This window comes from Salvelinus fontinalis, chromosome 20 (assembly GCF_029448725.1).
Source record: "Salvelinus fontinalis isolate EN_2023a chromosome 20, ASM2944872v1, whole genome shotgun sequence".
Lineage (NCBI taxonomy): Eukaryota > Metazoa > Chordata > Actinopteri > Salmoniformes > Salmonidae > Salvelinus > Salvelinus fontinalis.
This window is the reverse complement of record NC_074684.1, coordinates 41,898,452-41,911,920: the sequence shown is the minus strand read 5'-3', so window position 1 is coordinate 41,911,920 and position 13,469 is coordinate 41,898,452. Positions and strand designations below refer to the sequence as shown.

Below are 13,469 nucleotides of genomic sequence, written 5' to 3'. Positions count from 1 at the left end.
ATGATGCTATAGAGCTACGGTATCTAGACCTTCATGATGCTATAGAGCTACGGTATCTAGACCTTCATGATGCTATAGAGCTACGGTATCTAGACCTTCATGATGCTATAGAGCTACGGTATCTAGACCTTCATGATGCTATAGAGCTACGGTAATCTAGACCTTCATGATGCTATAGAGCTACGGTATCTAGACCACCATGATGCTATAGAGCTACGGTATCTACACCTTCATGATGCTATAGAGCTACGGTATCTACACCATGATGCTATAGAGCTACGGTATCTACACCTTCATGATGCTATAGAGCTACGGTATCTAGACCTTCATGATGCTATAGAGCTACGGTATCTACACCTTCATGATGCTATAGAGCTACGGTATCTACACCTTCATGATGCTATAGAGCTACGGTATCTAGACCTTCATGATGCTATAGAGCTACGGTATCTACACCTTCATGATGCTATAGAGCTACGGTATCTAGACCTTCATGATGCTATAGAGCTACGGTATCTACACCTTCATGATGCTATAGAGCTGCGGTATCTAGACCTTCATGATGCTATAGAGCTACGGTATCTAGACCTTCATGATGCTAGAGTAACTACATGTCCACCTCGCTGTGCTCGTCGTGTGCCGGTCTGAGTCGGCCGGTTGCCAGAGGAGAGACAGCAATATGGCTTATTCACTTTGATAGACAACCACAACAGTAATAAGGACATCGCCAATTCAAAACAGCTTGTAGCTTGGCTAGTTAGCTCAATAGTTAATTATTTAGCCAGCTATTATTAGCATGGATAAATGTCATGTCCTAAAGAAAACAAATATGACTTTGAACAGACAGCTTGATGCTGTTTGGGGAAACCATATGGTGCCATTCATTGAATCCTAATAAAGGCTCGGTGCTGCCACCTAACGAATGGCCGACACGCACTCAGGAACGGGTGCGTTTTTAAACCACGTTTACTCCGTTTGTAAATCGCTTTTTTTTTGATCGATCAATATTGTGATTTAAGAAATACATTTGGCACCGTTTAAAAGCTGTCTTTCCGACAACCGTAGAGAGAGATTTTTTTATAGGAACGTATTTGACACATGCCTCCCATGCAGCCAGAAGTACAGACATGTATGTAATACCATGTTGACTGAATGGGGACACTGGTTTATACCATGTTTTGGTTGCAGGGTCATGAAATAGGCTACAGCATCTAGCAGTCCCCTTCCTGGAGATGCCTCGGGTGTGTTTGAACAGGGCTGACTCAAAACCCTGCACCCAGTAGCCTAGCTCTCCAGATGGAGGATTAACCACCATGTTTTATACAGGAACAGTGTGTTATACAGGAACAGTGTGTTATACAGGAACAGTGTGTTATACAGGAACAGTGTGTTATACAGGAACAGTGTGTTATACAGGAACAGTGTGTTATACAGGAACAGTGTGTTATACAGGAACAGTGTGTTATACAGGAACAGTGTGTTATACAGGAACAGTGTGTTATACAGGAACAGTGTTCACTTCCAAATGAAGGTACCCTGTGTTCACTTCCAAATGAAGGTACCCTGTGTTCACTTCCAAATGAAGGTACCCTGTGTTCACTTCCAAATGAAGGTACCCTGTGTTTACGATTCCACCCAAAGCTGTTCATTCTGATGTGTTGAGTGTCATTTCTCTCCTACCTCTCATCTCCCAGCGGCTGGAGGAGATCATGAAGAGGACCCGGCGCTCAGACCCAGTGGAGAAGGTAAGGAACCGCTACTACTATATCACTGGATAGGATATGTGTTTTACAAGGATTCAAATGATCTCCCTCTCGCTCCTCTCTCTAGAAAACCACTCCTCAAAAGAACGTAGACGAATCAGGTAACTCCCTACATATCTGTCCTCTCAGTGGTCAATTCTTATAATGCCATCATATAGGTTCAGTCCCATAGTCACTGTTCTTCTTATAATGAGTATCTCTGTGTGTTTGTGATTGGTTGTCGTTCTTGGTTTTTGTGATTGGTTGTCGTTCTTGGTGTTTGTGATTGGTTGTCGTTCTTGGTTTTTGTGATTGGTTGTCGTTCTTGGTTTTTGTGATTGGTTGTCGTTCTTGGTTTTTGTGATTGGTTGTCGTTCTTGGTTTTTGTGATTGGTTGTCGTTCTTGGTGTTTGTGATTGGTTGTCGTTCTTGGTTTTTGTGATTGGTTGTCGTTCTTGGTTTTTGTGATTGGTTGTCGTTCTTGGTGTTTGTGATTGGTTGTCGTTCTTGGTGTTTGATTGGTTGTCGTTCTTGGTGTTTGTGATTGGTTGTCGTTCTTGGTGTTTGTGATTGGTTGCGTGTGTTTTTTCTCCAGCGTCGAACTGTGATTCTCCGGGCCCCTCAGTGAGCATGTCAGGGGCCGAGCACAGCGACCACAACGGCCATGGAGCCTCCAGCCTCAACACTGACCCCAGCCTCAACACTGACCCCAGCCTCAACACTGACCCCAGCCTCAACACTGACCCCAGCCTCAACACTGACCCCAGCACAGCACTGCTGCCACCTGTTGACGAGAGGTAGGACTACAGAGAGAGGTGGGACATACTACTAGTAATAATACACTGCAACTAGAACATCTAATAAAGGATATTCCTGTGTCTCTTTCTCTCTCGCTCTCTCTCTCTCGCTCTATTGCTCGCGCTCTCGCACGCTCTCTCTCTCGCGCTCTCTCTCTCAGGGAGAACGGGTTGTTTGAAGAGGTGATTGTTCTCCCTGCTGACTCCAGACTTCCTCCTGGTGAAGAAGAGGAGGAGGAGAAGCATGTACCTGTCATTGCGTTCCAGGAGAACGGGATCGTAAAGCCGCTGAGTGAAGGAGTAGATGACCCTCCAACACAACACACAGCAGGTCTATAGACATCATCATCTTCCTCTCTTCAGCGTGTATATCATATTCACATTGCCATAAACATTTTACTCTTCACTATTTCCATCTACACTTTGTAATGGAATTAGATTTTCAAACATCAGTTTAATACTGATGGTCTTCTCCTTGGCTTACAGATGTTGTCTGATGGCTGGAAAACAGGAGATGGTGAGAGAGAGATGAAGGTGTAAAAGGAGTGATAGTGGATGAAGGAGGAGAGGTAGAGCCATGGACAGGGCCTCCTGGTGTCCTGGTTTCTCCCCGTGTTACCACAGTAACAGTGTGTCACTCTTCCAGAATCGCCTTCCAACGCTGCCCTCCTCCAAAGACTTCTCACAGCATCTTCTGGCCTGTTCCCAACTCAATGCTGCCCTCCTTCTCAAGACTTCTCACAGCATCTTCTAGCCTGGAGAGAATCTGTTCCCAGCTCAATGCTGCCCTCCTTCTCAAGACTTCTCACAGCATCTTCTGGCCTGGAGAGAATCTGTTCCCAACTCAATGCTGCCCTCCTTCTCAAGACTTCTCACAGCATCTTCTAGCCTGGCGAGAATCTGTTCTCCTCCTATTGAGTCTCACCTAAATGAATGTGTGGGTGGGTCCTAACATTGTGACTGTCATGGGGTAGGTGGGGGTGGATGGTGAGGAGGTAAACCTAGAGGTTTCTACAGGGGTGGAAGGTGAGGAGGTAAACGTAGAGGTTTCTATGGGGGTGGAAGGTGAGGAGGTAAACCTAGAGGTTTCTACGGGGGTGGAAGGTGAGGAGGTAAACCTAGAGGTTTCTACAGGGGTGGAAGGTGAGGAGGTAAACCTAGAGGTTTCTACAGGGGTGGAAGGTGAGGAGGTAAACCTAGAGGTTTCTACGGGGGTGGATGGTGAGGAGGTAAACCTAGAGGTTTCTACGGGGGTGGAAGGTGAGGAGGTAAACCTAGAGGTTTCTACGGGGGTGGAAGGTGAGGAGGTAAACCTAGAGGTTTCTACAGGGGTGGAAGGTGAGGAGGTAAACCTAGAGGTTTCTACGGGGGTGGATGGTGAGGAGGTAAACCTAGAGGTTTCTACAGGGGTGGAAGGTGAGGAGGTAAACCTAGAGGTTTCTACAGGGGTGGAAGGTGAGGAGGTAAACCTAGAGGTTTCTACAGGGGTGGAAGGTGAGGAGGTAAACGTAGAGGTTTCTATGGGGGTGGAAGGTGAGGAGGTAAACCTAGAGGTTTCTACAGGGGTGGAAGGTGAGGAGGTAAACCTAGAGGTTTCTACGGGGGTGGAAGGTGAGGAGGTAAACCTAGAGGTTTCTACAGGGGTGGAAGGTGAGGAGGTAAACCTAGAGGTTTCTACGGGGGTGGATGGTGAGGAGGTAAACCTAGAGGTTTCTACAGGGGTGGAAGGTGAGGAGGTAAACCTAGAGGTTTCTACAGGGGTGGAAGGTGAGGAGGTAAACCTAGAGGTTTCTACAGGGGTGGAAGGTGAGGAGGTAAACGTAGAGGTTTCTACGGGGGTGGAAGGTGAGGAGGTAAACCTAGAGGTTTCTACGGGGGTGGAAGGTGAGGAGGTAAACCTAGAGGTTTCTACAGGGGTGGAAGGTGAGGAGGTAAACCTAGAGGTTTCTACAGGGGTGGAAGGTGAGGAGGTAAACCTAGAGGTTTCTACGGGGGTGGATGGTGAGGAGGTAAACCTAGAGGTTTCTACGGGGGTGGAAGGTGAGGAGGTAAACCTAGAGGTTTCTACGGGGGTGGAAGGTGAGGAGGTAAACCTAGAGGTTTCTACAGGGGTGGAAGGTGAGGAGGTAAACCTAGAGGTTTCTACGGGGGTGGATGGTGAGGAGGTAAACCTTGAGGTTTCTACAGGGGTGGAAGGTGAGGAGGTAAACCTAGAGGTTTCTACAGGGGTGGAAGGTGAGGAGGTAAACCTAGAGGTTTCTACAGGGGTGGAAGGTGAGGAGGTAAACGTAGAGGTTTCTACGGGGGTGGAAGGTGAGGAGGTAAACCTAGAGGTTTCTACAGGGGTGGAAGGTGAGGAGGTAAACCTAGAGGTTTCTACGGGGGTGGAAGGTGAGGAGGTAAACCTAGAGGTTTCTACAGGGGTGGAAGGTGAGGAGGTAAACCTAGAGGTTTCTACGGGGGTGGATGGTGAGGAGGTAAACCTAGAGGTTTCTACAGGGGTGGAAGGTGAGGAGGTAAACCTAGAGGTTTCTACAGGGGTGGAAGGTGAGGAGGTAAACCTAGAGGTTTCTACGGGGGTGGAAGGTGAGGAGGTAAACCTAGAGGTTTCTACAGGGGTGGAAGGTGAGGAGGTAAACCTAGAGGTTTCTACAGGGGTGGAAGGTGAGGAGGTAAACGTAGAGGTTTCTACGGGGGTGGATGGTGAGGAGGTAAACGTAGAGGTTTCTACGGGGGTGGAAGGTGAGGAGGTAAACCTAGAGGTTTCTACAGGGGTGGATGGTGAGGAGGTAAACCTAGAGGTTTCTACGGGGGTGGAAGGTGAGGAGGTAAACCTAGAGGTTTCTACGGGGGTGGATGGTGAGGAGGTAAACCTAGAGGTTTCTACGGGGGTGGAAGGTGAGGAGGTAAACCTAGAGGTTTCTACAGGGGTGGAAGGTGAGGAGGTAAACCTAGAGGTTTCTACGGGGGTGGAAGGTGAGGAGGTAAACCTAGAGGTTTCTACGGGGGTGGAAGGTGAGGAGGTAAACCTAGAGGTTTCTACGGGGGTGGAAGGTGAGGAGGTAAACCTAGAGGTTTCTACGGGGGTGGATGGTGAGGAGGTAAACCTAGAGGTTTCTACAGGGGTGGAAGGTGAGGAGGTAAACCTAGAGGTTTCTACGGGGGTGGAAGGTGAGGAGGTAAACCTAGAGGTTTCTACAGGGGTGGATGGTGAGGAGGTAAACCTAGAGGTTTCTACGGGGGTGGAAGGTGAGGAGGTAAACCTAGAGGTTTCTACAGGGGTGGAAGGTGAGGAGGTAAACCTAGAGGTTTCTACAGGGGTGGAAGGTGAGGAGGTAAACCTAGAGGTTTCTACAGGGGTGGAAGGTGAGGAGGTAAACCTAGAGGTTTCTACAGGGGTGGAAGGTGAGGAGGTAAACCTAGAGGTTTCTACGGGGGTGGATGGTGAGGAGGTAAATCTAGAGGTTTCTACAGGGGTGGAAGGTGAGGAGGTAAACCTAGAGGTTTCTACAGGGGTGGAAGGTGAGGAGGTAAACCTAGAGGTTTCTACAGGGGTGGAAGGTGAGGAGGTAAATTTGATACCTATTGCTGTAAAGAATAGTGTACACTACTGATTCATGTTTTAGTTTCATACTTATTGCTGTAAAGAATAGTGTACACTACTGATTCATGTTTTAGTTTCATACTTATTGCTGTAAAGAATAGTGTACACTACTGATTCATGTTTAGTTTCATACTTATTGCTGTAAAGAATAGTGTACACTACTGATTCATGTTTAGTTTCATACTTATTGCTGTAAAGAATAGTGTACACTACTGATTCATGTTTTAGTTTCATACTTATTGCTGTAAAGAATAGTGTACACTACTGATTCATGTTTTGTTTCATACTTATTGCTGTGAAGAATAGTGTACACTACTGATTCATGTTTTAGTTTCATACTTATTGCTGTAAAGAATAGTGTACACTACTGATTCATGTTTAGTTTCATACTTATTGCTGTGAAGAATAGTGTACACTACTGATTCATGTTTAGTTTCATACTTATTGCTGTGAAGATGAAATGGGATTTTTCTCACTCTTGTGTTTCTTCTGTAGAGCTTAAAAACATTTCCTTTCTGTTTTTGCTATTGTTTCTATGACGATCAGATTGAGTGATTAATTGATTGACCTCCGACCCCAAAGATCCCGCCAATGTCACATCGTGTCAGTGATTTGATTGGCTCCTCTCTCAAAGCTGCACCCTGTTGATAACCCCTTCAGCCAGTCAGCAGGAAGGGGTGGGTACCTCCTGTAACAGACATCTTCCTCTCCTCTAGATGACTCTGTAGTGAAGGAAGGGATGGGTACCTCCTGTAACAGACATCTCCCTCTCTAGATGACTCTGTAGTGAAGGAAAGGGTGGGTACCTCCTGTAACAGACATCTCCCTCTCCTCTAGATGACTCTGTAGTGAAGGAAAGGGTGGGTACCTCCTGTAACAGACATCTCCCTCTCCTCTAGATGACTCTGTAGTGAAGGAAAGGGTGGGTACCTCCTGTAACAGACATCTCCCTCTCCTCTAGATGTCTCTGTAGTGAAGGAAAGGGTGGGTACCTCCTGTAACAGACATCTTCCTCTCCTCTAGATGACTCTGTAGTGAAGGAAAGGGTGGGTACCTCCTGTAACAGACATCTCCCTCTCTAGATGACTCTGTAGTGAAGGAAAGGGTGGGTACCTCCTGTAACAGACATCTCCCTCTCTAGATGACTCTGTAGTGAAGGAAAGGGTGGGTACCTCCTGTAACAGACATCTCCCTCTCTAGATGACTCTGTAGTGAAGGAAAGGGTGGGTACCTCCTGTAACAGACATCTTCCTCTCCTCTAGATGACTCTGTAGTGAAGGAAAGGGTGGGTACCTCCTGTAACAGACATCTCCCTCTCTAGATGACTCTGTAGTGAAGGAAAGGGTGGGTACCTCCTGTAACAGACATCTTCCTCTCCTCTAGATGTCTCTGTAGTGAAGGAAAGGGTGGGTACCTCCTGTAACAGACATCTTCCTCTCCTCTAGATGACTCTGTAGTGAAGGAAAGGGTGGGTACCTCCTGTAACAGACATCTCCCTCTCCTCTAGATGACTCTGTAGTGAAGGAAGGGATGGGTACCTCCTGTAACAGACATCTCCCTCTCTAGATGTCTCTGTAGTGAAGGAAAGGGTGGGTACCTCCTGTAACAGACATCTTCCTCTCCTCTAGATGACTCTGTAGTGAAGGAAAGGGTGGGTACCTCCTGTAACAGACATCTTCCTCTCCTCTAGATGACTCTGTAGTGAAGGAAAGGGTGGGTACCTCCTGTAACAGACATCTCCCTCTCTAGATGTCTCTGTAGTGAAGGAAAGGGTGGGTACCTCCTGTAACAGACATCTTCCTCTCCTCTAGATGACTCTGTAGTGAAGGAAAGGGTGGGTACCTCCTGTAACAGACATCTCCCTCTCTAGATGACTCTGTAGTGAAGGAAGGGGTGGGTACCTCCTGTAACAGACATCTCCCTCTCCTCTAGATGTCTCTGTAGTGAAGGAAAGGGTGGGTACCTCCTGTAACAGACATCTCCCTCTCCTCTAGATGACTCTGTAGTGAAGGAAAGGGTGGGTACCTCCTGTAACAGACATCTCCCTCTCCTCTAGATGACTCTGTAGTGAAGGAAAGGGTGGGTACCTCCTGTAACAGACATCTCCCTCTCCTCTAGATGACTCTGTAGTGAAGGAAAGGGTGGGTACCTCCTGTAACAGACATCTCCCTCTCCTCTAGATGTCTCTGTAGTGAAGGAAAGGGTGGGTACCTCCTGTAACAGACATCTCCCTCTCCTCTAGATGACTCTGTAGTGAAGGAAAGGGTGGGTACCTCCTGTAACAGACATCTCCCTCTCCTCTAGATGACTCTGTAGTGAAGGAAAGGGTGGGTACCTCCTGTAACAGACATCTCCCTCTCCTCTAGATGACTCTGTAGTGAAGGAAAGGGTGGGTACCTCCTGTAACAGACATCTCCCTCTCCTCTAGATGACTCTGTAGTGAAGGAAAGGGTGGGTACCTCCTGTAACAGACATCTCCCTCTCCTCTAGATGACTCTGTAGTGAAGGAAAGGGTGGGTACCTCCTGTAACAGACATCTCCCTCTCCTCTAGATGTCTCTGTAGTGAAGGAAAGGGTGGGTCCCTCCTGTAACAGACATCTCCCTCCCCTCTAGATGACTCTGTAGTGAAGGAAAGGGTGGGTACCTCCTGTAACAGACATCTCCCTCCCCTCTAGATGACTCTGTAGTGAAGGAAGGGCTGGTTGTTGTTTCGGCCACACAGCCACCAGATTGAACAGTATTGAATATTGAACTATCATTGACCCCTGACATTTCTATGAATTCTAAAAGAACCTTATCCGATAGATTTGAATCGTCGTATGATCACTTTCAAGGGTTTATTAAATGAAGAAGTTGATGCTGCTGCTATTTATGACGTTCCTTTGCCTTATCAGATCACACAGAGAGAGAGAGAGAGAGCAGTTCAGAGACTGTCAGAGAGTCTACACCATAGAGAGATACATTCAAAGATGTTCCGGTGAATTCTATGGTAAACACACGGTAAACTAATTACAAGCAGAACAGAAATGCATTGCCAACATGTCAGTAGTGTTTGAGGGAATTAGTTTGAGCAAGGCGAGGCACAGAATCACTCATCTTGATCAAATAATAGTTGGAAATAACTTGAATACATAGTTATTTGATATGCTAGGAGATGTATAAATCAGTCATGCTGTGAAGTCTGACTGCAACGTAGTTGATCTCAAAGACCGTAAACACAGTCTGCGAATAGTAAACTCATTCCAAAGACCGTCAACACATTGTAAACTCATTCCAAAGACCGTAAACACATTGTAAACTCATTCCCAAGACCGTAAACACATTGTAAACTCATTCCCAAGACCGTAAACACATTGTAAACTCATTCCCAAGACCGTAAACACATTGTAAACTCATTCCCAAGACCGTAAACACATTGTAAACTCATTCCAAAGACCGTCAACACATTGTAAACTCATTCCAAAGACCGTCAACACATTGTAAACTCATTCCCAAGACCGTAAACACATTGTAAACTCATTCCCAAGACCGTAAACACATTGTAAACTCATTCCCAAGACCGTAAACACATTGTAAACTCATTCCCAAGACCGTAAACACATTGTAAACTCATTCCAAAGACCGTCAACACATTGTAAACTCATTCCAAAGACCGTCAACACATTGTAAACTCATTCCATAGACCGTCAACACATTGTAAACTCATTCCAAAGACCGTCAACACATTGTAAACTCATTCCATAGACCGTCAACACATTGTAAACTCATTCCAAAGACCGTCAACACATTGTAAACTCATTCCAAAGACCGTCAACACATTGTAAACTCATTCCCAAGACCGTCAACACATTGTAAACTCATTCCCAAGACCGTCAACCCATTGTAAACTCATTCCAAAGACCGTCAACAGTCAACACATTGTAAACTCATTCCCACATGTTGCTGCTCTTCAGCGCTCGGTTTTCTTAGTTTAGCACTGATGGTTCCATGTTCTGTTAGAACCCTCTGAACTGTTAGCTTAGCACTAATGGTTCCATGTTCTGTTAAAACCCTCTGAACTGTTAGCTTAGCACTAATGGTTCCATGTTCTGTTAGAACCCTCTGAACTGTTAGCTTAGCACTAATGGTTCCATGTTCTGTTAGAACCCTCTGAACTGTTAGCTTAGCACTGATGGTTCCATGTTCTGTTAGAACCCTCTGAACTGTTAGCTTAGCACTGATGGTTCCATGTTCTGTTAGAATCCTCTGAACTGTTAGCTTAGCACTAATGGTTCCATGTTCTGTTAGAACCCTCTGAACTGTTAGCTTAGCACTGATGGTTCCATGTTCTGTTAGAATCCTCTGAACTGTTAGCTTAGCACTGATGGTTAGATGTTCTGTTAGAACCCTCTGAACTGTTAGCTTAGCACTGATGGTTCCATGTTCTGTTAGAACCCTTTGAACTGTTAGCTTAGCACTGATGGTTCCATGTTCTGTTAGAACCCTCTGAACTGTTAGCTTAGCACTGATGGTTCCATGTTCTGTTAGAACCCTCTGAACTGTCACAGAACCATAAAACGTAGATATGGTATGATCTTAGATCGTCTGTGACTAGATGTTCCATGGCCGGCATGCCGTCCTATCCTGGGCAGCTTAGTGGGGCAGTCATGACACGGTTGGGACTTTATTGACCTTTTCTGTTCTATGATCTTTTTAAAAGCACGTAGGCATTACTACCCAAATGGCACCCTAGCCACTACATAGTGCACATTTTGGGATGCGGCCTACATCTCTTTGAAATGAAGGTTTGAAGGGGGTAACTACATGAAGAACATATAAATACTATATTATGTATATATTTTACTGAGACTGACCACAAATAAACGGTCCCTCCTTGAGACGGAGACGGCTGAAAACAGAGTGGGTTGTATACCAGGACTCTTATTGGTTCTGAACCATAGGGTTGGGTTCTATAATAGAACTCTAATGGTTCTGAACCATAGGGTGGGTTCTATAATAGAACTCTAATGGTTCTGAACCATAGGGTTGGGTTCTAGAATAGAACTCTAATCGTTCTGAACCATAGGGTTGGGTTCTATAATAGAACTCTAATGGTTCAGAACCATAGGGTGGGTTCTATAATAGAACTCTAATGGTTCTGAAGCATAGTGTGGGTCCTATAATAGAACTCTAATGGTTCTGAACCATAGGGTGGGTTCTATAATAGAACTCTAATGGTTCCGAACCATAGGGTTGGGTTCTATAATAGAACTCTAATGGTTCTGAACCATAGGGTGGGTTCTATAATAGAACTCTAATGGTTCTGAACCATAGGGTGGGTTCTATAATAGAACTCTAATGGTTCTGAACCATAGGGTTGGGTTCTATAATAGAACTCTAATCGTTCTGAACCATAGGGTGGGTTCTATAATAGAACTCTAATGGTTCTGAACCATAGGGTGGGTTCTATAATAGAACTCTAATGGTTCTGAACCATAGGGTGGGTTCTATAATAGAACTCTAATGGTTCTGAACCATAGTGTGGGTTCTATAATAGAACTCTAATGGTTCTGAACCATAGGGTGGGTTCTATAATAGAACTCTAATGGTTCTGAACCATAGGGTTGGGTTCTATAATAGAACTCTAATGGTTCTGAACCATAGGGTGGGTTCTATAATAGAACTCTAATGGTTCTGAACCATAGGGTGGGTTCTATAATATAACTCTAATGGTTCTGAACCATAGGGTGGGTTCTATAATAGAACTCTAATGGTTCTGAACCATAGGGTTGGGTTCTATAATAGAACTCTAATGGTTCTGAACCATAGTGTGGGTTCTATAATAGAACTAATGGTTCTGAACCATAGGGTGGGTTCTATAATAGAACTCTAATGGTTCTGAACCATAGGGTGGGTTCTATAATAGAACTCTAATGGTTCTAGGGTTCTTCTGACTCTGTGCTCCTGTCTGGCTTCATAGTAACGGCTTGTCAGAGCCTCTGTCAAGTCGTTTCCCAACTGTTCCGTCTGTATAGCATGTCAATAAAACACATTTTGTCTGGAGGATGAGTTTCTGAGTGTTTTTCATATTGTTAATACACATCTGACCAGCAGAGGGCAGAATATACCACAGCCTGCAACAGCCCAATCTATTGTGTTACAGCCCCGTCTACCGTGTTACAGCCCCGTCTACCGTGTTACAGCCCCGTCTACCGTGTTACAGCCCCGTCTACCGTGTTACAGCCCCGTCTATCGTGTTACAGCACATTCTACCGTGTTACAACCCCGTCTACCGTGTTACAACCCCGTCTACCGTGTTACATCCCCGTCTACCGTGTTACATCCCCGTCTACCGTGTTACAGCCCCGTCTACCGTGTTACAGCCCCGTCTACCGTGTTACAGCCCCGTCTACCGTGTTACATCCCCGCTACCGTGTTACAGCCCCGTCTACCGTGTTACAGCCCCGTCTACCGTGTTACAGCCCCGTCTACCGTGTTACAGCCCCGTCTATCGTGTTACAGCACATTCTACCGTGTTACAACCCCGTCTACCGTGTTACAACCCCGTCTACTGTGTTACATCCCCGTCTACCGTGTTACATCCCCGCTACCGTGTTACAGCCCCGTCTACCGTGTTACAGCCCCGTCTACCGTGTTACAGCCCCGTCTACCGTGTTACAGCCCCGTCTACCGGTACAGTCTGGAAGTGGATGAAATAAATGGATACATTTGCTTTGGTGTGTGTGTGTGTGGTTATATAGCCTGGGTGGTGAGAAGCATATTTTATATTTTTTTTTCATATTGTTAATACACATCTGACCAGCGGAGGGCTGAATATACCACAGCCTGCAACAGCCCAATCTATTGTGTTACAGCCCCGTCTACCGTGTTACAGCCCCGTCTACCGTGTTACAGCCCCGTCTACCGTGTTACAGCCCCGTCTACCGTGTTACAGCCCCGTCTACCGTGTTACAGCCCCGTCTATCGTGTTACAGCACATTCTACCGTGTTACAACCCCGTCTACCGTGTTACATCCCCGCTACCGTGTTACAGCCCCGTCTACCGTGTTACAGCCCCGTCTACCGTGTTACAGCCCCGTCTACCGTGTTACAGCCCCGTCTACCGGTACAGTCTGGAAGTGGATGAAATAAATGGATACATTTGCTTTGGTGTGTGTGTGTGTGGTTATATAGCCTGGGTGGTGAGAAGCAGCACAGACCTCTTGATTTGGGCCAGAGCTCCTCAGTGTGATCATCTTCATAGGAGTTGTGGTATTAATGACGGGTGAAGTGTCCCTCTGATGCACTCTGGGAGAGGGTAAGGTGTTCCTCTGATGCACTCTGGG

The 13,469-nt window shown here is 46.1% G+C and overlaps 2 protein-coding genes across 13 annotated transcripts in view; both read left to right on the top strand.

Annotated features, from left to right (window-relative positions):
- The window catches only part of map7b (microtubule-associated protein 7b), a 106,814-nt gene extending 103,240 nt beyond the window's left edge, over positions 1 to 3,574 (top strand). For 2 of the 3 annotated variants that reach the window (XM_055873423.1, XM_055873422.1), the window contains 5 exons: positions 1,695 to 1,745; positions 1,831 to 1,864; positions 2,338 to 2,539; positions 2,701 to 2,870; positions 3,026 to 3,573. In XM_055873423.1, coding sequence (XP_055729398.1) covers positions 1,695 to 1,745; positions 1,831 to 1,864; positions 2,338 to 2,539; positions 2,701 to 2,870; positions 3,026 to 3,036 — 468 coding nt within the window. In that variant the 3' untranslated portion in view covers positions 3,037 to 3,573. Of the gene's footprint in view, positions 1 to 1,694; positions 1,746 to 1,830; positions 1,865 to 2,337; positions 2,540 to 2,700; positions 2,871 to 3,025 lie in introns of all 3 variants that reach the window. The other variant, XM_055873421.1, reaches the window with a different exon arrangement.
- A 12-nt stretch (positions 3,575 to 3,586) lies between these two features.
- On the top strand, positions 3,587 to 12,187 carry LOC129817834 (uncharacterized). Of its 10 annotated transcripts, none has more exons than XM_055873413.1 (3): positions 3,587 to 4,911; positions 4,951 to 5,211; positions 5,290 to 12,187. In XM_055873413.1, exons 1-3 carry the CDS (start codon positions 3,592 to 3,594, stop codon positions 6,151 to 6,153), a joined length of 2,445 nt encoding a protein of 814 aa, XP_055729388.1. In that variant the 5' UTR covers positions 3,587 to 3,591; the 3' UTR covers positions 6,154 to 12,187. The 10 variants fall into 10 exon arrangements, with proteins under 10 accessions (XP_055729388.1, XP_055729394.1, XP_055729393.1 ...); XM_055873419.1 differs by having other exon boundaries at positions 3,587 to 5,211; positions 5,290 to 5,496; positions 5,653 to 12,187; XM_055873418.1 differs by having other exon boundaries at positions 3,587 to 5,211; positions 5,290 to 5,652; positions 5,770 to 12,187.
- The last annotated feature ends 1,282 nt before the right edge of the window (positions 12,188 to 13,469 follow it).